This window comes from Trachinotus anak, unplaced genomic scaffold, assembly GCF_046630095.1.
Source record: "Trachinotus anak isolate AG129_WGS33_773 ecotype Australia unplaced genomic scaffold, CSIRO_AGI_Tana_v1 ptg000025l, whole genome shotgun sequence".
Taxonomy (NCBI): domain Eukaryota; kingdom Metazoa; phylum Chordata; class Actinopteri; order Carangiformes; family Carangidae; genus Trachinotus; species Trachinotus anak.
Window position 1 is genome coordinate 14,440,038 of NW_027273876.1, and position 26,849 is coordinate 14,466,886.

The 26,849-nt window shown below is 40.8% G+C and overlaps 2 protein-coding genes across 2 annotated transcripts in view; one reads left to right on the forward strand and one right to left on the reverse strand.

Moving 5' to 3' along the window:
• Positions 1-375: 375 nt before the first annotated feature.
• Positions 376-6,308, reverse strand: LOC139609047 (neuronal pentraxin-2-like). Its single transcript, XM_071463280.1, has 5 exons — positions 5,562-6,308; positions 4,660-4,879; positions 3,866-4,110; positions 3,568-3,747; positions 376-1,943 (listed from the first exon to the last, which is right to left on the reverse strand). Exons 1-5 carry the CDS (start codon positions 6,000-6,002, stop codon positions 1,713-1,715), a joined length of 1,317 nt encoding a protein of 438 aa, XP_071319381.1. The 5' UTR covers positions 6,003-6,308; the 3' UTR covers positions 376-1,712.
• Positions 6,309-12,120: 5,812 nt separating this feature from the next.
• The window catches only part of trrap (transformation/transcription domain-associated protein), an 81,624-nt gene continuing 66,895 nt past the window's right edge, over positions 12,121-26,849 (forward strand). Inside the window, exons 1-22 of the mRNA XM_071462115.1 lie at positions 12,121-12,265; positions 12,830-13,013; positions 13,644-13,693; positions 13,956-14,066; positions 14,437-14,541; positions 14,965-15,048; positions 15,493-15,549; positions 15,710-15,835; positions 16,478-16,555; positions 17,074-17,162; positions 17,743-17,839; positions 18,749-18,887; positions 19,694-19,772; positions 20,656-20,890; positions 20,997-21,333; positions 21,458-21,555; positions 21,700-21,894; positions 22,034-22,225; positions 22,318-22,483; positions 22,610-22,866; positions 23,360-23,560; positions 26,447-26,598. Coding sequence (XP_071318216.1) covers positions 12,914-13,013; positions 13,644-13,693; positions 13,956-14,066; positions 14,437-14,541; positions 14,965-15,048; positions 15,493-15,549; positions 15,710-15,835; positions 16,478-16,555; positions 17,074-17,162; positions 17,743-17,839; positions 18,749-18,887; positions 19,694-19,772; positions 20,656-20,890; positions 20,997-21,333; positions 21,458-21,555; positions 21,700-21,894; positions 22,034-22,225; positions 22,318-22,483; positions 22,610-22,866; positions 23,360-23,560; positions 26,447-26,598 — 2,948 coding nt within the window. The 5' untranslated portion in view covers positions 12,121-12,265; positions 12,830-12,913. The remainder of the gene's footprint in view (positions 12,266-12,829; positions 13,014-13,643; positions 13,694-13,955; positions 14,067-14,436; positions 14,542-14,964; positions 15,049-15,492; positions 15,550-15,709; positions 15,836-16,477; positions 16,556-17,073; positions 17,163-17,742; positions 17,840-18,748; positions 18,888-19,693; positions 19,773-20,655; positions 20,891-20,996; positions 21,334-21,457; positions 21,556-21,699; positions 21,895-22,033; positions 22,226-22,317; positions 22,484-22,609; positions 22,867-23,359; positions 23,561-26,446; positions 26,599-26,849) is intronic.

The window sequence follows — 26,849 nt, forward strand, 5'->3', positions numbered from 1 at the left end:
GTCCAAGGGAGTGTTTCTGTGACGTCACTCATGACCTTTCGGCCTCTCTCATCTGTTAAGCGTTGCTAATGCCACCCAGGACACCTGTTGTTGTCCTGACCAGAGCCTTGTGAGTCTAAAGACCCTTCTCAGCCTGGGTTACTATCTGCTCATGTCACTCCTGTGTCACCTCACCAGCTCCACAGATATCGCTAACAAGAAACGAGGTGATTTTAATCTGCTGTAGATCTGCCATATGCTCAAACGAAGTCTACCATAGATTAACTGAATGATCTCATGAGGCCCTAGTTGACTCCTAAATACCAAATATTCATAAAATAGACTAAAGGAAATAGAATGTAAAGGCTGGCAGAAAAAAACACAGGCATATGTAAATTAATTTTGCAGCAGTTGTTTTATTTATTTTCCATTTATTTATTTTTCATTTATTGGCAAAGCAAATAATTCCCAACACTTACAAAACATTAAATTGCACTTAAGTCTCCATTACAAGGCCACAAGACAATGTGGATAATGCCTTAAACAAGGACTAAAATACAGAGATTACATAAAAAACAAAAAAACAAAAAAAAAAACGAAAATCTTTCTGGACTGAGACACTAAATGATGGAAAATTACACAACACACACAAATGGTTAATGTACAACATGTACATTCAAAAGACATTTGTTAGGGTTTTTACAGGTGTGATCTGTGGAAAATCTTTTGTTGAATGCTTGGTTACAATATCCACTGCAACAACATGATAAAAATATATCACAACACTGATGAATATATATAAGAATATATTTTTCACACCAGTTTTAACAAGTTTCGCTCAAATGGAAAAGGCAGGAGAGAAAGCACTGTGATAGACTCACTAGTATCACTGGTATCAGTTACGCAAACGAAGAATAAAGCTTCCCAATAAGGTAAGCTTTTCGCTAACTTATACAGAAGCTGGAAAACTAAATTAACAGTACTGTTTCCATCAGGGGGTTAAGCCTGTTGCACACATGCTCCAACTGCAGTACCCTACACAACAGATAAAGTGCCAAATTGTATTTTTTCCTGTTTTATTCCCCTTAAAAAAAGGGCCGAACACGTCAGGATCAGAGGCTTGATTGATGTTGGCTCTAAGCCCATTCCCTAGTTAAGGAATAGACATAACATTAGCCAGACCTTTAATCTTTCCTCCCACACAGCACGCAACACCAGCTCACATGCCAGTGCCAAACAGTCAGCTAGTCTGGACCTCGACATATTTGTAGTAGTAGTGGTACATGTGTGCGTCTGTGCCGGACTAGGGTGGATTTTCATTACTTCAAAGCTTTGGAGTGTGGAGGGAGGGGGCTGGTGTTAGTGGTAATACCTGAGGGGACCTTTGCGCTATGGTGGGTGTAGTGAAGTTTTAAAGTACCTTAATTGCAGCAAGGAAAGCAATGGATTGTAGCTCTCAGACGGCCACTGCTCGGGCTCCACATAAAAACGTGCACTTTGGTGTGTTGCCACATTCAACGCTACAGGATCCGATTGTCCACAACTGTCATGTTTACGCGAGCGTTTGATTTTGAGAGATCCTATCTGGGTCACATATCCCAAATATGTCTCTGTGCAAAGCAGATACCATGTATAACAGTCCATAAACTGCCTAACAGTACGAGCAGACAATAAAAAAAAAGCTGAATGGATGGAAACACCAGTTAATGAAGAGAGAAGCAGACAGGCAGTTTTTAAGCATTGGGCAGCCGCTCCTGACACATCTCCAAAGGCCGTTTGAAAGCCCCTCTCCCAAAAACTTCAACATTGCTTGCCAGCCAGGAGACCACATTTCCAGGGATGTAAGTACTGCAGTTGGCCATTGACTGGATCTCAACCGGCTTCAGAACACGGTCCCAAATGTTCACCTGACTCAGCTCGCCCACGAAGGCCTGTCCAGCATCGAAGCGCCCGCCCACCACGTCCTGTAAGGGCCATAAACAGGAGGGCGTCCATTTAAAGCATCGTCAACAACAACACCATTATCAGAGGTGATTATCTTTTTGCAGAGGAGGAGGTTGTCCGTTGGACCATGGATGGACGAGTCATTAAACTTAAACTTTCAGGGTTTAATGTGTGTTATTGCTTTGCTCTAGTCGGGTCTGGGCTGTACACACAGTAGCTACCATTGATAACAGGTCAAAGCCTTAGATTTCACTTCTGGGAATCTTTTTTTTTTCATTTTAGCAGCCTAGGGGGAGGTTACGATCTATAATAAAAAAAAAAATTAACACATATTGAGCATTTTATAAATTCAGTCCAGGATTACTAGACTCAGTATATTGAAATGGGACTTCGTGCATCGAGCAGAATTTCTCCTCCCGGCAATGAAAACAATGATTTGATAGACTTTCATATTGAAAATGTAATTATACACTAAACGGAATAAATAAAATATAAAAAATACAAACAATTAAAACAATTTATAGACTTTTTTTTTTTATGTCAGGTCTCTGTTGAAGCCACTTAAAGTGTGCAGCATATTTGTAAATTGCTTGTATGTTACTGATTGGATTTTGATTAAACTTCTAGACATGATGTATCTTAATACTTGTCACCTTCCCGTCACTGAAACTGCCGCACAAAGATGTGTCTAAACTATGATCACGTTCCACAAACTTACAGTACATGTATATTACACACTGTTAATTCATACCGTTAATATGCAGCATGTAGTGTGTATCATGTATGCACCGGGGTGCTCTGAGCTAAAGGCTCATGTAAGCATGCTCACACAGGCAATGCTAACGTGGGTATGTTTAGCAGATGAGCTAAACACAAAGCGCAGCTGATGTTGATGGGAATGTGATTAATTTTGCTAATATTTGGGCATACATAATTGGCCAAGTAAATAAAGCAAAGAAGAGAAAAAGGTTATTGCCATTGAACCTGAGGGGAGAACGAATGTTTGTACCAAATCTTATGGCAATCTAACTATAGCTTTAACGTAGCTAAAGCTGCATACATCTAAATTTACATTTGCTGGATGCTGCTTTGCATACTGTGCTGTCAGGCACGTAGCTAGAAACGTTCGAAACACTGTAGATTGGATTTCCACAGAACTGCACAGATGGATGCATCTCATTCCTCTATTTTCACATTATTAATAATGCACTCATTGGTCCAGAGGGAGACCTCAACATGTGTGTGCAGTGGCAGGTTTGCTGCTGTCTCGTTAATTGTTTTGTCATGATAACCTGCCGCCATCTTATTGCTGCTGCTTGAGGTCTGGTTGAGTTTCTTGTTTCCACCTGCAGTTTGCAAAGGTGCGTCATAAATAACACTGCTTAAGAGCTGCTTGACATTAGGCTTTGAAGTGTTTAACTCGTGACAGTGTGAACATGCTGCACTGAAGATTTGATGGCACGTTGTTAGTGTGCTTTACTGTCTGTTCTGTATAAAGGCAATGTCACTTTATACAGGTGAAATTCCAAGTGGCTGCTTTCTTTGATTGTGACAGATGAATGACTAAATCTGAAGACATTGGGATGTGTCAGATATGATCACCCATTTTCCCTGATATTTTTGGTTCCTCCTACACTTCCTTACCTGCTCCTGCCCCAGGATGATGACACCCCCAGGTTTGATAGGGTGCCAGGCCGCCAGGTTGTCACCAGTTCCCAGCTTCTCTCCATTTTGGTAAGCGTCCCATTGGCCGTCCCTCGTGGTCCAGGAGATGCAGATGTGGTGCCACCTTCCATCACGCACCTCTAAAGGCAACTGAGCGACCTATGGTCACAATACTTTGTACTTAGTTGTGGCTTCAGTGTTCATGTTTGGACTTTCATGATGTGAATTACACACACAAACACAGCTCAGGAAAATGAAGAAACCCCAGGCTACTTGCCTTGTCGTTGATAAGAAGCTCTATTGGGTTATTGCCCCATTCGATCAGCACAATTTCATTCGCTTGGCCCGGCACTCCATAAGAGAAGGGCGTCCCTATGCCAGGACTGGCACTAGACTTGATCCACATGCAGAGTGTGAAGGCGTACATCTCTGGCAGGCTCTTTGTGATGCGGCCGTACAGGTAGTTGGTCCGCTGAGGCAGAGACAGCTTAAACTGCTCTGGGGACTTGAAGTCTCCTCCTCCTGTAATGAGACAGGAAGAGAGAAAGAGACATAGACAGGAGACAGGGATGGGGCGGGAGAGGTGAGAGGTGTCCCATGAGGTTATTCTTTTCTTAAACTTGATAATCTTTGCCTGGGAATGAAAGTGAGGAAACAAAAGCATCGCCTCCCTTTATATTTACACTGACAGTTGTGGTTCAAAACAGCCTCAACAAAAAAGGATCCTTTTATGTAAGAAATATGCATGTCTCTCAGTTTTATTTCACAGTATCTGATTCATCAGACCCTCTCAACTTCTTTATACCCCTGAGTGCCCTCCTCTGCCTGCTCTCCATTAGTGTATTATAGGGAAAACAAGGTTGGATGCGTTAGTGGCACCATGCATCATTCTCCAATTCACTCATCCTCTCCACTAATGCTATATCTGTCATCCAATCATATAGCTTTCTCCAATTCTCAGTGACTTCCTGAATATAAAAACAATATTTCATCTTGACTTTATTTGCTGATGTAAATGTGACAGCGTTGCAGTTGCTGGATGAACAAACACTGTTTTGTGTTTTCCTGTACCCTTCTCCAGCTCACTGATCCTCTCCACCAGCGCGTTCAGCGTGCTCTCTGTCTTCAGCCTGTAAGCGGCCGTGGCGTTAGACAGCATGCTCTTCTCCTCTTCCAGGTTGCTGACTTTCTTCAGGAGCTGTTTCTCCAGCTCCCCGAGCCGACGCTGCAGCAGGTCGCGAAGCTCACTGGGGAACGAAGCGCCGGATATGTTGGCCCGCATCTGCTGTTGCTAAGGAAGGATGGACAAAGCAACATGAGCAGGAAGTGCACAGAGATAATCAGGGACAATGAGCCTCCTGAGAACTGCAAGTGGTGCCTGTGATCACTGTGATTCTTCTGTATGAGTGATTGACAGGCCTATAAATATATTTTCAGGATTTTTCCATCACTGGAAGTTGGAGAGATGTCCATTTTAAGGTTTTGGGCAGTTCCCTAATCCTGACATTTATGTTCGATCATCCATGGAAACATGGAAAATATCCCTGTTTGTTTCTTTTTATATCACATAGATGATCATACATGAGAGGAACAAATTGGGGCTGGAAATAAACAACCTGAGTGGCTTATATTTGGCATGTTGTGAGATTATCATTTTAAGACTGTGAGGAAGATATTGTTAAAGCTTTTTCACACACTATAGGAGATGAAGTATAATAAACACACATGTCACATAAAGAGTCCTGTGCAATAGAAAGTTTGAGATTGGCCAGTTCTAAAATGAATCTCCTTTCCAAAGAGGCCTGTGTTTGACCTCCACCATACTGACTGACAGACTGGCAATCTTGGCAGTGCCAGTCTGCTGCTGAGCTCTGCACCTACAATGTGTCCTAATTCGTACTGACAATCAAACTGTGCTTTTACGCATGGATTTGGCACAGGGGCTATGCTTTGCGCAATTAGTGCCGCCTTACCTCCAGGTTCTCCAGCCGGTCCTTGAGCCCTTGCATGGTTTTACCAAGACTGTCAATGGTGTCGTTAGGGTCTCTGGGAACATCCCCCATTGTGTTTTGCTTTTCTTTACCCCATGAACCCCCCTTGTCGTACTTCCTATCGTCGGTGGCTGAGGCGCAGAGGGACAGCTTGGTGGTTAGCTCGTTGATGGTGCCCAGTTGTTTGGAAATCGTTTCTTTCTGCTGTAAAATTGTCTCTCGTAGCTGCATGACAGTGTTTCTGAGCTCCTCTTCTTGGCTCCCGGCGTTAAGCTCGGGCAACAACGTCACAGGGCAACTGGCATCGCCGCTGAGGGGTATCGCCCGGCAGATGTACCGCTTTCCATCGTCCGCCTGGCCGCTCGCCAGTTGACCGGAGCCCAGCGCACAAACACACAACAATCCATACAAAAGTGACAACATACCGGCGGCGTTTCACCGGTGAGGGAACTCAAGGGAGAAGTGAAAAGTCAAACACTAAACCCCTTAACACTCTCTAACGAAACCGACTCTGAAGTTTAGTGAGTAAAAGCGTACCCTTAATAGGTCTACCATTCAAAAAAACACGAGGAATGTATGTCTATTTCCACAAGGCAGAGCCATACCTAACCGACAACATCAACAGAATTCTAGGCAGAAAATCCGATAAAGAACGAGTCGGTCACCGTAAGCCCGGTTAATGTGACTTGTGTAAACGGGACTATTCCTGGCGCAGGCAGAGCGCACAGTGCGGCGCTGATCGGACAGCTCCTCTAAGGAAAGCGGATTACCAAAAAAGGTGTCTGTGGAAGCTCCTGGATTGGCTGTAGTAGGATGACGGTGGGGGTCAGCTGGGTCAGACGGGAGTTTATTCATTTGTTCGGGAAGTTAATGAAGAGACGGGGACCGCGAACAGTTAATGATCTCACAGCAATGAAGCTGATAAGGGAGGTGCCACTGGGAATGGAAAAGTGTGTGGCACCTCAGTATCGTTTTATGCCGCTTTCACTTGTCTTTTATTCTGAGGTTCTTATTTCGGTCCCCTGTTTGGCTTATTCATATGTGGGAGCTATATGTGTGAGACATGTGGTGGTGGTAGAGTTACAGCACCTGGATTGTAACTTAACAATAAATACAGAGCATAATCAGTGAAGTAATATTTGCCACCATGAAATTCAGAAAAAGATGGGCATGCTAGTAATTATACTATTCACACTAGTATGATTCCATTTCAAAAAATGATAGGCTGCTGGATACAGAGGTCTTATGCAACCGTGACATATTTTCAAAACTGTCAAAAACATGACAGTGCAGATGCCTAAATGCAGATGAGTCTCTTCAATAAAACCGGCAGTGGAGAAACAGGATGTGGTGATAAACAATTAGCTACAGCTGCCTGCCTGCCTCTGAAAGGTCAATAAGACCTGGGGCGCAGACTGCAAGACACACCACTGTGCTTTGAACATCCAACAACTCACACAGTCGATTTTTATAAATGACACTAAGAGATGACAAAATAGAAGATGCTGTTTGGGTTAGGGAACATATTTGGCCTTTAAATAAGAACATCTTCTAAAGGAAGTCACTTACGGGAGTTTGCATTTGCACTAAATATAAGGACATGTCATGTTGTTTGGGTGAATAGCTGCAAAGTTGCTGCCTTGTCAAAGGCTACAAATCCTACAGGCAGTTTCAGACTAACTTTACATACAGTTAGGCAGATTAGTCCAGTGGTTCCCAACATAGGGACTGAGCCACCTTCAGTAAGACACCTAAGAGAGCAGAAAAAAAGTTCTGCTATGCAAATTATCCTTTTTCTTTTTACACTAACACTAAACCTTTCCGTTTTTGAAAATGTGTATAAATATATAGTTTTTTTTATAAGATTATTATATTGTGCAACACTTTATAATGCACTATAATGAAGTTGTGAGCAGATAAGTGTTTATTGATGCATTTGTTAACAACTATAACTCCTCCTGCAGAGGAGATTGGTGTATAAACAGATAATGAACAACAATGTGGTAAAACACAGTTGGAATTTCATAAAATATGTCTTCATAGTAAACCTTACAATTGATGATTAATACTGTACGTTAACAAGCATGAAAATGTCTGTATACCTGCTTAAAACTACATTACAGTGTGTTATAAACATTTATTATGTAGTTGCATACTGCTTATATTGTTAATAGGGGGATTTAAAGTGTTACCGTAGAGCTTCAACTGAAAGTCCGTGGTCTGAATGTGGCCTGGGACGTTTGTTTCATGTCATATCCCTCCTCTCTCCCCTCATTTCCTGTCTGCTTCTTCACTGTCCAATAAAGGACAAAAATGCCATAAAAATAATCTTAAATGTGGTGGAGTAAAAAAGCGCAATGCTTTCCTTACAGTGCTTGAGTAAATCTACTTATTTACTTTCCACCACCGTTAGTTTTAGAATATTTGAAGGCTGAACAATATAAAACCTCTACGAATGCGGCTGATTTCACTGATGAATGGTGTCTGGATATGTGGTTTCAGCGCTATGTGAAACTGTAAGCAGGATTGCTGTACAATATTTTTTGTCTTTATCATAAATTATGTCACAGCAGAGCTACCACAGAACACGGGGTCCGACAATTTTGGTAAGCCTGTGCAAACCAATTACCATCATGAATGACAGACTCTGCCTCCCTTGGTTACACAGAATATTTTACTCTGACATCGCGCCTATCTTCTGATTACCAGGTGACAAAGACAAAAGCCACCTGCCAGTCCAAGATAAATCAGCTGATTTATAAACAGCTCTTGGGGGTGGAAAAAAATCAACTTTGCTTACGGTAGGTACAACACTGTCATAATGACATCTAATATTTCAATAACAACCATACTGACAAAGCTGGAGAACTGTCTGACGTGAGTCTTTTACGCAACCGTTTGCCTTGTACGCAGAGAACATGTCCTCTTATTTTGCAAAGCTCAGGAGTGCATATGAGAAAAAAAAAAAAAAAAAAAAATTGTGAATGTCCACGGGAGCTTTAGATGCAAGAATAGATCTTCAGGGGTCATTGTTGATGATTCAGTCTCAGTCTCAAGGAAAGTGCACTTCTTTTTATATGAGAAATAATGCAAGGGTGAGCCAGCTTCATCATGAGGGCATCAGCAGCCCAAGCAGAGCACTGAAAAAACATAAATCTAATGGACACATGAGTGGTTTTGGAAAGCTGCAGAACCAGTGTGTCATCCACTCTCCCCTCTCTGGATAAAGCCCCTGTCAGAAAAAAAAAAACACTAATGAAATGAACAAGACAGTGCAATAAGCATGAGACAAACATCTTTTAGCAGATCATTATTACTTAGGGAACAGAGAGCGCAAAAGAGAATGAGAATGTCACATTATATGTCAAATTATCTCTTACATTCTATGTGACATTCGCTGAAAGGAATATCTCATTCTGCAGTCTTTTGCCAGTGGGTTCACTCTATGGATGGAGGAGGCTGTGAAGGAGAGAACTGTGAATTAAAACCCATTAGCAAAGCATGTGGGCAGGAGACAGGCTTGATAGATTAGGCAAAATAAATAATGACCATCTTTCAACCAGACTTCATTATTTTCCAAAGCTATTAAAAACAAGCTTTATGGGAAAGAAAAAAAAAAAATCTCAAGTCTTGTTGCGTTACGCACACACTTTCATTTATGAACCACTGAAGCGTACATGACAGCAACTAAATGTGGTAATGAGACATCAGCAGTCTAGAGGTTCAGTGAAAACCAGAACAGCCAGTGAAAAATGAAAAATTACGTTTTTTGGCACCTGAAATAAAAATCCCAACACGTTCCAACAAAATTATTAAACCCCCACAGTACTCCCTACCCCAGACTCCTGGCTCACCTCTACTAAATGTTGCACATCTTTCCTCTAGCAGCGTCCCAGTCTGATGAAAGTCTGTTATTAAAAAAAATCGGCCCTCAAGATCAAGATCTCAGCCCAATTTCCGATGTTTTGTTCTCCTCAAAGTCACACAGGTCTACAGCAGGCATCAGATAAGAAAATAATGTGGAAGTGCAGTGTTTGCAGTGCTTCGTTCCAGTGTCTATACATTTTGTTCAGAGGGATCTCATGGCCCATGATGGGCTCAGATCAAGAAGCGAATCGCAGTTCCTGCTGTTTTATTATTCATAAAGAGTTGGCAATATGCTTGTTTTACTTTGAACGCTGAGATATTCAGAACGTGTAGAGTCCCACTGTCGCCTTTAGTGGCCTGCCACCTTGTGGTGAAACCAAACCACACTAACTACAGCAACAGTGTGAAGACCTTCATTCAACCAGTGAATAAATGATTGCATGATCTTAATTCTATTCAAGTGTAACTCCCATCCCTCGTGAAGATCTTTTGGGTTAAGAGGTTGTGAAGTATCCCTCCGGCTGGTGTTTATTCTCCTCCAATATGATACTTGTGAAGTATTATCCATCCATCCATTATATATACCGCTTATCTGTACAGGGTCACGGGGTGTGCTGGAGCCAATCTCAGCTGACACTGGGCAAGGGTGGGGTACACGAGCCAGTCTGATGGACAGGTCGTCAGCAGATATAAAGAGACAAACAACCACACACAATCTCACTCACACCTTCGTGCAATTTAGAGTCACCAATTAAACATGCATGTCTTTGGACTGTGGGAGGAAACCAGGGCACCCGGAGGGAACCCACAGCAGACACGGGGGGAACATGCAGACTCCACACACAAGGCCCCAGGCCCGGGGGTTGAACCCAGAACCTTCTTGCTGTGAGGCGACAGTACTGACCACTGCACCAAAATAAGTGCATAAAGATTTATGACAACAATTGATGGATTCTTGTTAAAACAATCTATTAATGACTTTCTGACATTTGTAACTGCAGCATTGTTACCTGTGCTATACATGTATGTATGTATGTATGTATGTATGTGTGGTCATTGCAGTCAAGTACATGCTGCTCATAAAATTAAAAATCATTTATCTGTTCTGACCTTGCATTGTTACACAGTAATGAAAACAGAGTCTGGGTCCACAGAAAATCCTGAAGACATTCTCCAATATTTGTTATTTATACTTTATTTAATCAGGAAGTCACATTGAGATCAAGCTCTTATTTACAAGTGAGACCAAGGTACAGAAAAATAAGATAAATAACGAAAAATAGAGCAATTTAAATATTTATTTATACATGTATTCATACAAAAAAGTGGACATGTGTTTATATAAACTGTGATCAGAGTGTATATTTAAATGCTTTTAAATATGTATACAATATATTTCTCCCCATGTACAGCGTCAAACAGCAATATCAACTTACCGTCACTGTTTTCCTCGATTTCTTTTTGCTTTGTGAGAATGTCTTCCTGTCTGTTTAGATCACCACTGTATTTCATGAAATACAGTGGTGATCTAAACTTTTAGCAAAATATGATATGATGAAAATATTAATGTAGCATTTATATATTAACATAAACTAGATTTTACAGAGATCTTAGCAAAAAGTAGAAAAATGAAAAACGAATGTTATGTGCTGGTTTTGTTTGGACATTCCTTGAAGACAAATGCAGAACATTCACTGAGAAACTATACACACAATCAGCTGCTAGAATACACTGATTTGCCACGTTTCTTTTTGCTCTTTCTTTCTTGTTCTTTTGCTAACTCTAAGTTTCACCAAAATCTTGTGTTAAAAATCTCCACAATTATATATTTAAAAAAACAGAATTTTTAAGATTGTGTACTATAATCTCAACGAGAGATAAATCATTATACATCAATCAGCCACAACATTAAAACAGACATCAGTCCGCAGTATGAGCAGGAGTACAGTCTGCCCCTTTATGGCATTTTTTCATACAGATTGTTTTTTTTTTTTAAATCATAATTTGTTGACTGTTATTGGAAAGTTTGCTTTTTAAATCTCCTTGCATCTGAGAGACTGACTCTAATAAAAGATGGAAGATGAACCTCTAAAGCCCATAATTTGATTCTCACCCTTCCTCCTGATGATGTGACATGGAGTAATGCAGCCCTCTATGGCTTGCTGCTTTATATGCAAAATATGCTCTCGATTACACAAAAAATAATTCTACACATTGTAGAAAACATTTTACACAGGTGACACTGAAATATGTAGAGGGGCCTAGCAGGCCCTGATTTGGAGGAAGAACTCATTAACTCGTTTTACTTGAACAAAAGAGACTCGTCTTCAGGAAAACATATGTTTAACAAAGTGGTAGACATAAACTTGTAAATTCACAGAGTCGTTAGCATTAGCACCAAGCAGCTCCTAATTTCAGGGTAGTTCTGCTTCAGGGCCAAGTTCTATAATAAATCCACGGAACTACTACCAGCGAGCATGCGCAGTTCTCCGCACATTAACTTCCCCGGAGCCCGAAGACCATCGAAAACGATGGTCTTATGTCCACTGGTTATCAGTGTGTATCCTTCCGTTAGAACTAAAATTAAACGTTGGGGCCAACATAACCTATTTTCGAGTAACTAAATATCGATTGCATAATTTCGCTGCATAAATCTATGTCAGTCCGACATATTGTATTGTATTTATATACATTATGAGTGAAAATATGATAAACAATCCGCGGAGGGATATCACTCATCTTTACCGGTTGCAGGCTCCGGGCAGCGGCAGCACAAGCGCGGCGGATACAGAACGGTAGCTTCCTGTCTGTGGCGCTGGGTAAGTGCAAACGTCTCGCTTTTTATTATAAATCCGGCGAAATATTGGGTGTTTTTCGTAGCCTTCAAACGTAGTGTCGCAGTTTTTAATGGTGAAGAAAGTACTTTCTCTCTGTCGCTTGTGTTTATTTTTGTTTTAACAGAGTTTAACGTCAGGGGATGCGCGAGCGCTTTCTTTCTTAAAGGAAGCTAGCTTATCAGCTAACGGTTGCTAATGTGTTTTGCAGAATTAATATTATCTGCAACTTTTGTGTCTTGTTGAGTGTACGAATAAGCGCGTAAGGCTTCTTAATAACAGAAGAGCTACAATTTCGATGCCAAATGCCCCGCTTTTAATTCACAAATGCTGTCGAAAAATTGTGCTAGCTGATGCTCGTAATGATGTCATCATTGTGCGCCCGTTAAGAGGCATGTTGTTTGTGGACACAGTCATTTTCCTATAACAAGGCAGAATTTTACCATAATATTGAGCAAATATTACTCCCATTTGTGCATTTAGATTAAAGACTTAGCATCGTTTTCAGTACGAATGTTTTAAGTCTCTTCTTTCCTCTCATTTCTGCAGTGTACATGAGATCACACTGAGACCTGTGCAGACTCCTGTCTGCCCTCTTTCCCCACAGCAGCCCAGTCTGTCCCAGCTGCCATCATGGCCTTTGTGCCTGCTCCCAGCCCCACTGTGGTCGACCAGACCACACTCATGAAGAAGTACCTGCAGTTTGTGGCAGCACTCACAGACGCCAACACCCGTAAGTTCGTAGATCCCAGAATGTTTTGCTAGACATGAGTGATGTTGACAGGAGTAGTGTCAGTTGTCTGAAAAATGACACAAGGTAGCCCCAACACCATGCAGTTTCAGAAAAGGTCTCTTTGTATTCAGTCACATTTATAGTATCAAATGCAGGTTTAGTACTTAAATTATTTGTTACTCTATATGCATGGATTCGTGTAAATGTAATTTATGAGTCCTTTAATAATTATTGTTTGGTCTTGAATTGTTAGTTACTAATTCAAAGAATACATTTCTCCTGTGTATTAAGTTTTACACATCTTGTCATTGCATTGAATTATTTTCTGCTTATGTCAGCAAAATAATTGATGGTAAATGTCAGGCACCTGTGCTTAGCATTGGGCGATGTGATGAGAGCGATATGCTTTAGTCCAGTCAAAGGTACATGTGTCTGGGAGAGTGCTTGTCTGTGTGAGTGTGTTTGAGTGAGTGTGTGTTTCTTGATGTACCTCTTGATCAATCTGGACGCTGAAAGTAAAACTGATAAGATCTGAGAGTCCCTGCTGAGCACATGAAGCCAGCAATGAAAAGTTAAACTGTATCATTAGCAAGTATGATTAATGGCAGCGCTCTGTCCTTCAACTTCCAGCTGATGAAACTAAGCTGAAGATGATGCAGGAGGTCAGCGAGAACTTTGAGGTGAGTTTGATGAATATTCTCAGTGTGTGATGGAGAGGATTCATTTTCTTTGTCTCTGCTGATGGATTATGATGGATTTTTAAGTGGTTTTATGGATCCCAATAAAGTTTAATCCTTTAATCCTTCTAGTGGAAACTGAATCATGGAAGTAAGCATATAGCAGATAGTAAGCATCAAGAAGTCTCACAGCATTGAAATGTTACTGTTTCTGAGAGACTGAGTTGCTTCATAGCATAAAATGTTATGGGCTTGTCAATTTCAGAATGTGACATCTTCACCTCAATACTCCACCTTCTTGGAACACATCATCCCTCGCTTCCTCACGTTTCTTCAAGATGGAGAGGTGCAGTTCCTTCAGGAAAAACCTACACAGGTATGAGGCTAAAGTCATGGGCTTCCTCCTACACTCAATTTTTCAACAATGTTCAACAATAGAGAGAAATTTAGAGTAGAAAAATAAATAATTTATTATTTGCTAATGGTAGTGTCAGTAGACCATAAGGTGATGCCGCAATGAGATGTTACGGTAAGTTAAATTGCGTGGTGTGATCTGGTAGTCACACACCAACTTTGAAAATAAGCAGTTAATGCTCTGTCAATAAGAGATTTAAAGAGATTCTGGTTAGTCAGTTACTGAACTTCATCACAACACATTTCCTGAAATGAGTGAACATCACTAGATCATATAAAATGGTGAATGTGAGGCTGGATTATTTACTTTCAAATGTTGTCCCTTTATTCAGCAATTGAGAAAGCTGGTGCTGGAAATCATCCACCGTATCCCAACAAATGAACACCTTCGTCCACACACCAAGAATATCTTGTCTGTGATGTTTCGATTCCTGGAGGTATGAGTCCTAATCTCTTACAAAACGACATTTTGCATTTTAATGTTTTGCACCCTTCAGTTAATTTAAAACTGTATTGAGCATTTCATGGCTAGTAGTTGATTTTGCCTTGTTTTCTAACAGATGTCTGTTTTCAGATCTTAGTAAATGCACATAAATACACACTATATTAACATTGATATTAATCACCAGCCAAATGCTGCAAACAAAGTATGACTAAATATCTGGGGTTCATTGCTGTGACACAAATACATTGGATGGTGAAATGGTGAAATTGCTGATTATATTTGGGATTTATAGCTCACTCTGAGTACTATTTAAAAAGAAAAAACTAATTAGCTCTATATATGTTGGTGTGTCACACACATATAGGAGCTATTGCATGGTTATTTCACACAATTCTTTCCCCCTTGTTTTTTACAGATTGAAAGTGAGGAAAATGTGCTGATATGCCTTCGCATCATTATTGAGCTGCACAAACAGTTCCGCCCTCCAATCTCTCAGGAGGTGAGTTCATCAGTTGTGAAAGAATTTTGAAAGTAATTTTCATATGACTGTTCTCAGCTTAAGAAATTCTTAGCTCACTAAAAAAAATCTGTCACATCGTTTACCCAGTATTTTGTCCCTGCACTGATGGATGCAAACATAGAGAGCGATCTTTTCTGGTCTAGTTCCTATTTCAAGACAAAAGCATATTTGTTAACATTCCTCCGATGTTAGAGATATCATGATCATTAAACTATCAATTTCTGAATTGACCAAAATCTGAATGACAAACAATAGGAGCAGCATTGCATGCATATGTAATATTTATGAGGACAGATCCATTTGCCTTAGCCAGGCCAAATGGAAGAATTGTTGATTTCCTTTCATTCCTTATGAAAAAAGGAACTTTTGAACATTTTCTTAGAGTCTTGGATCATCATGTTCTCCACAATTCTCTTCTCTCAGATTCATCACTTTCTGGACTTTGTGAAGCAGATTTATAAAGACCTTCCCAAAGTTGTTGTAAGTACATCCTTAACAGCAGGTGACTGTTCTGATTTGACTGACTTTTTACTGTAGGTATGAGTAACTGTCCTTTCCTCTCTGCCTTTATTCTTTCCAAACATGTCTGTCTCATTTACCTCTGTTGCCTCTAACCATTGTGTCTTTCTACGTCCACCAGGCTAGGTACTTTGAGAACCCACAGGTAATAGCAGAGAACACAGTTCCCTCTCCAGAAATGGTGGGCATGATCACATCTGTGCTGGTTAAGACTGCACCTGAGAGAGAAGACAGCGAAACACGAACAGTAAGCTGACTCAACAGTTTGTTCAGTGTTTTAATCCACACTTTTACAGTACTGTCTCTAACCACTGGATGGTAGTAGTGCTCTGTGTTGGCACATCAACAGAGGAGACCACAAAGGGTGGTTATTCTCAAAAAGAAAAGATGTAGAAAGCACATTATGCTCTCTTTCAGCAGTGGCCTGTTTCACATTAGTTGGTACATAATTACTGACGACTGTGGGATTCCTAAATATATTGAAAGTTGATGGTGTGAACCCAAACCTGGGAATCTAGTGTGGTATGGTGTTATAGCCAGCAATAATTGTTAGTAAGGTCAGAGGAATGTTAATGAGGCTAAATAAACAGCCGTCTGATCAGGGTAAACTAATTTTTATAACCTATGCACTTAAAGTCTGTCTCATTTAGAAACTTGGTCCTCTATCAAAGAGCCTTTTCTTTTAAACTAATTGTGATCTTCATTATATAGAGACTTGGCTGGAAACACCAGAAACAATGTAATTGTCAAACTTAAGCTCCTCTGGTATATCTTTACTACAGCAATAGTGTATTTGTCACAGGCACTTTGTGTGTCCAGCAGTTGCATCGCTCAGTCATTACAGTCCTCTCATTATGTTTCTCCTTTTATTTTTAATTTCTGCCTCCAGCACACCATCATTCCACGGGGGTCTTTGTCTCTCAAAGTGCTGGCAGAGCTGCCTATCATAGTGGTGCTGATGTATCAGGTGAGTGAAATACTTCTGGACCTTTCTAAATATAGCTATCTTTTCTTACATTAACCTTTAGTAATGTGGTTTGATAACAGGTAAGAGGAACAAGTAAATACGTCTCTACAAAATGGGGTATCTGCTTTTTGACTTGAAAAATTACAAAGTATGAAATTTGCAATGTAAATTTACATTTACATTTAGTCATTTAGCAGACGCTTTCTTTTTTCCAAAGCGACTTACAGAAAGGGGAACAATGCAGAGTAAACATATAAAATGTATGTGAATTTTAGGTTTAGTGTAAAATACACTTCTTTTTTGGAGGTGAAAATTATGTTGCAAAGATTTTGACACCACTGACTGAACTGACTTGCCTGCAATTTAATTGGAGTCGTGAAAGTTCTAGCATATTCTGCTAAAAATACATTTAATAATATTGTGTGTTGGAATGAATTCCCTCAGCTGTGATGATGTCTGTATTAAAATGAGGTTAGTTTCTCATTAACAGGGATTGTGTGTTTGCTCTTTCCCCTCAGCTATATAAGCTGAACATCCACAATGTGGTCTCAGAATTTGTACCCCTCATAATGAACACCATCATGCTCCAGGTGTCTCCACAGGCCAGGTAAGATGCGTTCGTGTATGCATGTTAACGCGCATACTTGTATGTGTGCTGTGCAAGTGTGTCTGAGATAGGTGTTTGAGTGTGCCTTTAACAAATTTTATTTTCACTTCGCAGCCTTCAAAATTAGTTTGGGCACGTTTAAGAGAATTGATTTTTTCCCCCATTTTCCTCTCTCACACTAAGTTTGTTGATGGTGTTGCTCGGCACTTTGCCTACCAGAGCTGGAGTTAAAATCCATTTGGAGAAGTTAAAATTGTAGGAATTGGCTTAGCAGGAGGTGAAACCTCTCAGGGTAGGAAGAGAGTTGTGTTAAGCATTCTGAACAGGAAGGAAATGGAGCAGAGTTAATTTAGAAAAAAGACCTCAGCAGTGTCTGGCAGGTATATCGAGAGTTTCTTTCTGACGTGCAGTAACAGCAGTGACGCAAACAAACAAGCCACCCATGTAGAATTGACTCCCATATGTAGATGCTCAATTTCAACCCATGTAATTGCCACCTACTGCAGGTATAACAACACCATTAATGTCTTTGATGAGACTAAATGGCTTTTGTATGTAAATTGTGCTGTTTCCTTTGCAGGCAACACAAGCTTTATAACAAGGAGCTGTATGCAGACTTCATTGCCGCACAGATAAAGACACTGTCATTTCTGGCCTACATCATTCGAATCTACCAGGTATGCCTGTTTGATGGCTGCTTGTCACATTATCCACTGCCAATAAATAGGTTCAATGAGTTATCCTACCTTAAAGGAAAATTGTTGTCATTTAAAGTTAAAGCCATTTCACTTGTAGCAATGTATGGTTCTTCTCACCAGTATTATGTACTGTGTAGTATATATAGTTTGTCAACTTTTTAAATGCATCCTCCAGCCAAACATGGCTTAACATTAACTACTAGCAAACATACTTTGAATATAAAGATGTAGATATTATGAATCAAGAGAAAATAGTTTTGAAGGCTTGTTTGCTAGACATCATTTCTCTCTGTGGGTGTCAGGTGATTGGCAGGGAGCAGAGTGTAATATAAAGTGCTCACTGATATGAAGACACAGAAGCTTGGGAGAACAAAGATAAAACAGATTCTTTGAGAAATTAAATTAAGACTTTGTGTGTACTTTGTTTTTGTTTTTTTTTTTTACTCTGGACAAGAATGAATGACACCTGAAGTTATCTCCTACTATACTGACTCTGTGTGCAAAGATTAACAGGGACAGTGTAAGAGTCAATAAAAACCCACAATTGGCACAAACAAAAAAACGCTGATAATACCATATAAAGAACTTCTAACTCACCTAGAAGAATTCCATTAGTATGGGATTTAGTGTACTGTTTGTGCTCCTGCAAAAATTTAAATGAAACTAAAAGATACTGAACACAGCCCCAAACTATAAGGTGTGGAAGTGTTAGTCAAGAAATACTGATCATTTTGTTGGAGAAAATTAGCTCAGTATACAGTACATTTTTTTAAATTAATTGTGCTTTTAAACATATCTTTGTGTGTGTGTGTGTGTTTGTTTGTTTGTTTGTTTGTTTGTTTGTTTGTTTGTGTGTGTGTGTGTGTGTGTGTGTGTCCACCCTATCAGGACCTGGTAGGGAAATACTCTCAGCAGATGGTAAAGGGCATGCTGCAGCTGCTGTCCAACTGCCCCTCAGAGACTGCTCACCTCCGCAAGGAGCTTCTCATTGCAGCCAAGCACATTCTCACAACTGACCTACGCAGCCGTATGTACACACACACTTACACAAATGCATATAAGCTACTGTGAAAGAGGAAACTGAGCGGGCTGGGTGATTTTGTTTACACTGGCTCATATTTCTTTCATAAAACCAATCAAGTTCTTTTAGCACGATTTTTTCCTCAGTGAAAGCTGAAGAAACTTAAAGGCTAATTGTAGTTAAAGGTATTCTTACTGGTCAAAACATTAACAGCCTAGGTTTTCTTGCCAGGTCACGCCTCGTTTTTCACGTTTCACACTCCTGAAATAACATTTTTATTATCTGTCAAACTGGCTGTAGAACCTCATTTAGATTTGGAGACTAAGCGGAGAAAAGTGAGATTGAATGAAATGGAACAAAAGCTCAACCACCCATCAGTGCAATCTTGAGACAGCGATGCACAGTTTGGGTGATTTTCTGCATCATACTCTGATATTACATCTGCTTCTGTGGCTGAAACTATTTTCAATGATTCGTCTCATTTTCTGCAAGAGATTTTGCATTGTGGAGTTGCAGAAAACTGAGAAAACTACTTAACCATAATTAGGTGTTTGGGTGACAGTTATTCTCTTGCTGCCACATCAGGGAAAAGGGGCATTGATATGGTTAGTATTTAATACAACAAACATTTCTTTTATTCTTTTTATTATTCCCTTTATCTTGTAAGAATTTAGTATTAACAACATGCATTGCAACACTTATGTCCAGGTTTTCTCCTACTTCTTTTCTTTTTATCTCCATCAATTTTTTTTTCTGGGGCAGACATAACATCTTTGAATCATGCCATGAAAACGTATCTCATTGTGTTTCAGAGTTTATCCCTTGTATGGACAAACTTTTTGATGAATCCATCCTGATCGGTTCTGGCTACACTGCTCGAGAGACTCTTAGGTGAGTTTTGTGTGTGTTCATGATAATTTGATCCCCCTCCCCTCTGTGTCTCTCTCTCTCTCTCTCTCTCTCTCTCTCTCTCTCTCTGTGTCTCTCTCTGTGTCTCTCTCTGTGTCTCTCTCTGTGTCTCTCTCTCTCTGTGTCTCTCTCTGTGTCTCTCTCTCTCTGTGTCTCTCTCTGTGTCTCTCTCTCTCTGTGTCTCTCTCTGTGTCTCTCTCTCTCTGTGTCTCTCTCTGTGTCTCTCTCTCTCTGTGTCTCTCTCTCTGTGTCTTTCTCTCTCTGTCTCTCTCTCTCTCTCTCTCTCTCTCTCTCTCTCTGTGTCATGGTTGATTGCTCAGCCAGGTGCATGTTAAGTGTCCTAGCATATTAATCAGGCAGTTCTCTGTGCTGCCAAAATTCTCAGGGAAGCTGACTGCAACTGCAACACTGCAGCACAGATCGCACTGTCAAGCTGTCATGTACACCTGCATCTCCAGAGGGCAAACTGCCCACACATCCTCCCTTAGGTCAAAAACCTCCTTGAACCCTCCTCAGATGCCAAACCAGCTCACCTCATCAACAAAATGGCTGTCGTTTCACATTAGTACCTTATAGCAAACGAGGCAGCTGGATGAGACCTGGCAGGACTATCAGTGTCACTCATTACCTCACCTTCTCGTTCTCTTTCTCCCTCACATGTGCCAGTTTCAGTTGCATCTGCAGCCACTCTCCATATCTGTCAAACTCTACCTGTCTTAAACTTCTGTGATTACTACTTTTTCTGCCTTTTAAAATGTCTCTTCACTGGAGCACAGACTTCTCAGTTTTCACTACCATTCCGTCATGAAATATAACTATAATTCCGCTCCAAATGTCACATTGACGTGTCTCTCTTTCTTTCCAGACCCTTGGCCTACAGCACACTAGCAGACCTGGTGCACCACGTCCGTCAGAACTTGCCCCTGACAGATTTATCCCTTGCTGTGCAGCTCTTTGCCAAAAACATTGATGATGAATCACTTCCTAGTAACATCCAAACCATGTCCTGCAAATTGCTGCTCAACTTGGTTGATTGCATCCGCTCCAAGTCAGAGCAGGAGAACGGCAATGGACGGGACATCCTGATGAGGATGCTGGAGGTAGGCAGCACAGAGCTGGGATCAGTACAAAAGGCAGTGATGTGTATTTAATACACCCTGAAAAAATGTTGAGTAATTTTTTTTCTTCACCTCTCTTCCACTTCAGGTGTTTGTGCTGAAGTTCCACACAATTGCACGCTACCAGCTTGTCTCCATCTTCAAGAAGTGCAAGCCTCAGTCAGAGATGGGTGTAGTAGACCCGGGGGCATTACCCGGGGTACCAGCCACACCCACTCCATCCTCCACCCCAGCGCTTCCACCCCCTGCTCCTCCTACACCTGTTGCTGCAGCGCCTCAACCACCAGCAACACCCTTTGACCGACCTGGTGAGAAAGAAGACAAGCAGACATTTCAGGTGTCTGACTGCCGCAGCCTCGTCAAGACCCTGGTATGTGGAGTGAAGACGATTACTTGGGGCATCACCTCTTGCAAGGCCCCAGGAGGTGAGAGGACACAGATCCATGCAACAGCCATGATGCTGTTAGACACAATTATTTGATTAAGTTTGGATCTTCCGACATGCACCATGTAACTTCCCGTTTTGTTTTGTCTTTTGATTTTCTCCAGAGGCTCAGTTCATTCCTAATAAGCAGCTTCAGCCAAAAGAGACCCAAATCTACATTAAGCTGGTCAAGTATGCCATGCAGGCCTTGGACATCTACCAGGTATGACAAAAGATTTTGACTATACCATCAGTATTTTTATGTGAACAGTGAAATATTTGTAGAGGAGCAAGCACAAAAAAATCTGCACAAGACAGGTTGTACGTCCATCAACAGCCCAGTGTAACAACCGTTTCTCCTGACTAGGTACAGGTTGCTAATAACCAGCAGACATACATCAGAGTGGCCAACTGTCAGACTGTACGCATGAAGGAGGAGAAGGAGGTTCTGGAGCACTTCGCTGGGGTCTTCACCATGATGAACCCCCTCACATTCAAGGAGATTTTTCAGACCACTGTGCCATACATGGTGGAGAGAATCTCCAAGAACTATGCACTACAGGTACATGCTACCTCACATAGAAATAAAAATGTGCTAGTTTTGTATTTAGACTGACATCTTTTTTTCAGATATTTAGGTACTCAATCTGAATTCATCCCATGTGCTCATATTGCGTGTGTTGTTCTCTGTTGTTTCCCAGATTGTGGCAAACTCTTTCCTGGCCAACCTGTCAACGTCTGCTCTATTTGCCACCATCCTAGTGGAATATCTTCTTGAAAGACTGCCAGAGATGGGCTCAAATGTTGAGCTCTCAAACCTCTACCTCAAGCTCTTCAAACTAGTCTTTGGCTCAGTGTCACTATTTGCTGCAGAGAATGAACAGATGCTTAAGGTAAGTAGAGGATTTTGTGTATTTTTTGCGAGGCCATTTTTTTTCTTTATCTCAGGCAATCATTATTAGCATGACTGTCCCTTTTTCCTCAGCCACACCTACACAAGATTGTGAACAGCTCTATGGAACTGGCCCAGTCAGCTAAGGAACCCTACAATTACTTCCTGCTTCTGCGGGCTCTCTTTCGTTCTATTGGTGGAGGCAGCCATGACCTACTCTACCAGGAGTTTTTACCCCTCCTGCCAAACCTTCTGCAAGGTAATAGCTCACACATAATTTTTCTTAAGTGTAGGTAAGTTGTATTTGACAAAGGTGAAAAAGTATACTCTGTTGCACGAGTCACACTTAAAATTCTGTTTTTTTCATTCTCCTTTGTACAATAAGGTCTGAACATGCTACAGAGTGGTCTTCACAAGCAACACATGAAGGACCTGTTTGTGGAGTTGTGCCTGACAGTGCCAGTGCGTCTGAGCTCCTTGCTGCCCTACTTGCCCATGCTAATGGACCCACTGGTATCTGCCCTCAATGGCTCTCAGACTCTGGTCAGCCAAGGCCTTCGCACCCTGGAGTTGTGTGTGGACAACCTGCAGCCTGACTTCCTTTACGACCACATCCAGCCTGTCAGGGCTGAACTCATGCAGGTGGGGGGTTGTTCTCATCATCATGACCAATCATTATGCAGCTCAATGCAATTCTTACTGATACTGACAGGACATTTTCAGATTAATCAATTTAAAAGTAACTCATACGTAGACAATTATTGAATTATTTATGCAGTATCTGTTAGCATATCTGCCCTCAAGTGGTCAACAGGTGGCATGGCAATATCTACATACATCTCACTAAACCAGAATAAATCACTCCTCTCTTCTTTGTAATACTGCTGAGCTATGAACACTGACTCATGTCTATAATATTGAGTGCTTGTCTTTTGACCCATTAGTTTAGCTTGATAGAAATTTTACACAAGCTAAAAGCTAAATAAATTGGCTACTTATCTACCACTATTGCTAGTAACTTGTAGTGACTTATCAGTCAGCTTTCCCAGCATTTGGGAATTTTAATAGGCAGTTCATTGCCCTCTTTTTCTTTCTTTCTTTTATACTTTTTCTCCTTCTCACCTCTTTGCTCCAGGCCTTGTGGCGCACCCTCCGTAATCCAGCAGAGAGCATCTCCCATGTAGCCTATCGGGTGTTGGGAAAGTTTGGAGGCAGCAACAGGAAGATGCTGAAGGAGTCTCAGAGGCTGCATTATGTGGTCACTGAGGTCCAGGGGCCCAGCATCAAGGCCGAATTCACTGACTGCAAGGCTTCCATACAGCTACCCATGGAGAAGGTAAGATATGAGGATGATATCGAGATACAATGTAAAGTTGTTTGCAGAGCTCTGATGAGGAAAGTTTTGGGAGGATTTTACTTTCTAACACTGCTTGAAACCAGTTTAAAGCCCATTTCTCCCCTTTTTTTGCCTCTGTATTTTAGTTTTAGAAGGAAAGAATTAAACGTAAAACAGCTTGATATTCCTCATTATTGTTCTCCACAGAGAGTAATATATCTTTGTCAGGGCTTTGTGTATGTGAGGGAGGGAGTGAGTTAGGAGATGTGTGTGTCCTCCAGGTAATTAAATTCATCTCCTGTTTCTCCTCCTCATCCCCAGTCAGTAATCATCAATCTAGTGTGGGCCACCATGACGGCATTATTTACTCTCACTAATGGCTGCTCCTTCTTTCTGGCTATCCATCTGTGTGTTTGCCATTATCACGAGCAGAGGCAGCGCATACACTCACATGCCGCACACCCACGTGCACAGACTGAAGGCATGAATCTCTTGCAGGCTCTTGATGCAGCCATACGGTTAGTTGGCACATTGAGGGAGAGACGGCTTAATGTGCTGTAAGGTAGAAAGAGAGATCAAATAACAGTGATCTGAATAACTTGACTCTCATCAAGGTAGTACAACATGTAAAAACATTCAAGCTGGATTTAAGCTGCATATCTGAGAATTTCTCTTGCTGCTTGTACCTTTCAAGTTCTTTTCTAACTCCCGTTTTCCTCTTGAATCTTATTTTTTTCTGAACACGTCAGAAATATTCTCCTATAAGTTTGTACTCTTTAAAGGCTAAAGTAGAAAGCACTGTTTTCTTAGAAGTTTGCTTTCAAAAGCTTCTCTTTTTTATATCTACAGTAACTTAAGAAAATATTCAGATCCCTTTACTTTTTGTACACTTTATTGTATTGTATTAATTCAAAAGTGAATCTTCAGTTGCCATATTTTCCAATCAGTCTACTCTCAATAATCTGTAATGACAAAGTGAAAATACGTTTTTAGAAATTTTTGAAAGTTTATTATCCAAAATTGAAATCTCTTTCTTAATTCAAAAGTATTCAGACTCTTTGCTGTTGCACTCCAAACTGTGGTCAGGTGAGCCCTGTTTACATTCATTTATTGTATTTACAACTTGATTGGAGTCCACATGTGGCAAATTGAATTGACAAGGTTCAAATGCCTGTTTTTTATATACAAGGTCCCACAATTCACACTGCATCTCAGGACAAAAACCAAGCCATGAAACAAATCTCTGTAGAACAGAGATAAAATTGTGGTGATGCATAGATCAAGGCAAGTGTACAAAACCATTTCTAAAGCATTGAGTGCACCCAGGAGCACAGTGGCTTCAATAATCATGAAATGGAAGATGTTTGGAACTCCTTGGACTCTTCCTAGAGTTGGCCGTCCAGCCAAACTGAGTAAACAAGCATGAATAGCCTCGGTCAGGGAGGTGACCAAGAACCCTGTAGTCGGTCTAACAGAGCTTCTCCTCTGCAGAGATGGGAGAACCTGCTGTAAGGATGCCCATCTCAGCAGTACTCTATCAATCCGGCTTTCAAGCCACTCTTGAGTAAAAGGGATATGACAGCCTGCTTGACATTGCCAAACATCATTTAAAGGACTCTAAGAGCATGAGGAGAAAGATCCTCTGGTGTGATTGGACAAAAATGTATCCCTCTAGGCAGGACTCGAAACACTGTCTGGCAAACACCAGGAACAGCTCATCACCAGGTGAATCCCATCGCTATGGTGAAGCATGATGGTGGCAGCATCATGCTATAAGGTGCTCCTTAGTGACAGGGACAGGGAGACTGGGTAGAACTGAGGGAAGATAAATGTAATGAAATACAGAGGTCATTGAAGAAAACCCGCTGTTCACCTTTCCTCGTGATAATGAGCCAAAGCATACGTACAACAACGCTGGAGTGACTTAGGGACAAGTCTCTGACTGTCATTGAGTGACTCTGACTCTGACTGTCATTGAGTGGTCCAGCAAAAACCCAGATTTAAACCCAATAGAAAATGTCTGGGGCGACCTGTAGATGGCAGTTCACAGACATTTCCCATCTAATCTGACAGAGCTTAAGAGGATCTGCCACACAGAATGAGATAAACTGCACAAATTCAGGTGTACAAAGCTTGTAAAGACATACCCAGGAAGACTCGACGGGGCTTTCATGAAGTACTGAAGTAGGGGACAGGCAGACAGTATTAATCCCGTGAGGGAAACTGTCAATAGTGTTGTAAATAAGAGATTTCAGATTTAGATTTTTAACAAATTTGCAAATATGTTTTCACTTTACCATTATAAGTTTTAGAGATGGTTGATAGAAAATTTAGAGTAGATTTATAGAAAAAATGCCAACTTTATCCATTTACAATGACACATTAAGGTGTGCAAAAAGTGACAAGGTCAGAATGCTTTATGAAACCACTGCTAGTACTTATAATAGAATACTTGTCACAGTCCCAGTCCGGGCAGAAAATATCCTGATATTCTAATACACAGACAGGTCCACAATTCAATTATGCTGTGCCCTCATCTCTCCACTCATCCTTCCTCCATTCTCACATCCTCCTAATCTTCTCCCCTCTGTTCTGAGTGGCGTTAATTAGTTCATTTTCTCCCTTTTTAAGTGCCTGGCTGCTGTGGCTTGTCAGCCCATAATGCTGAAATCATAATGACCTTTGCTCGGCCAGATAGCGTCTGTGTTACTTCCTGCAAATGAATCATATTTTTACTCATATATGTTTATATATGTAGTTGTATATTGCAGTTCAATTCCCATGTTAATTTAGCATTATTGGCATTTTGCAGCATGGAACCAGTCATTTCAGAATTGAAATGGTGAATATTATGAACTAAGATTTGTCTGTTATATTCCTTCCAAGGCGATAGAGACAGCTCTAGACTGTCTGAAGAGTGCCAACACAGAGCCCTACTACAGGCGACAGGCCTGGGAGGTCATTAAGTGTTTCCTGGTGGCTATGACCAGTTTGGATGACAACAAGCACGCTCTCTACCAGCTTCTATCTCATCCTAAGTAAGTAAACATTCTTGGTTTAATTTTTGTATGTGGCATATGCCAAGATATTGCGATTATTGTAGCATTAATTTACAATTGATTTATTGTTATTTCAGTAGTAATGTACTATTAAGTACTAGATTATAGATGTTAGAATTTTTTTTGCCATGTAAATATAGTTAAAGGCATTATAAGGAATGTCCTTCATGGTACATTCATCTACAAACATTGAGCTTGGACAGATGAGCTGTTATATTTAGATTTACTAG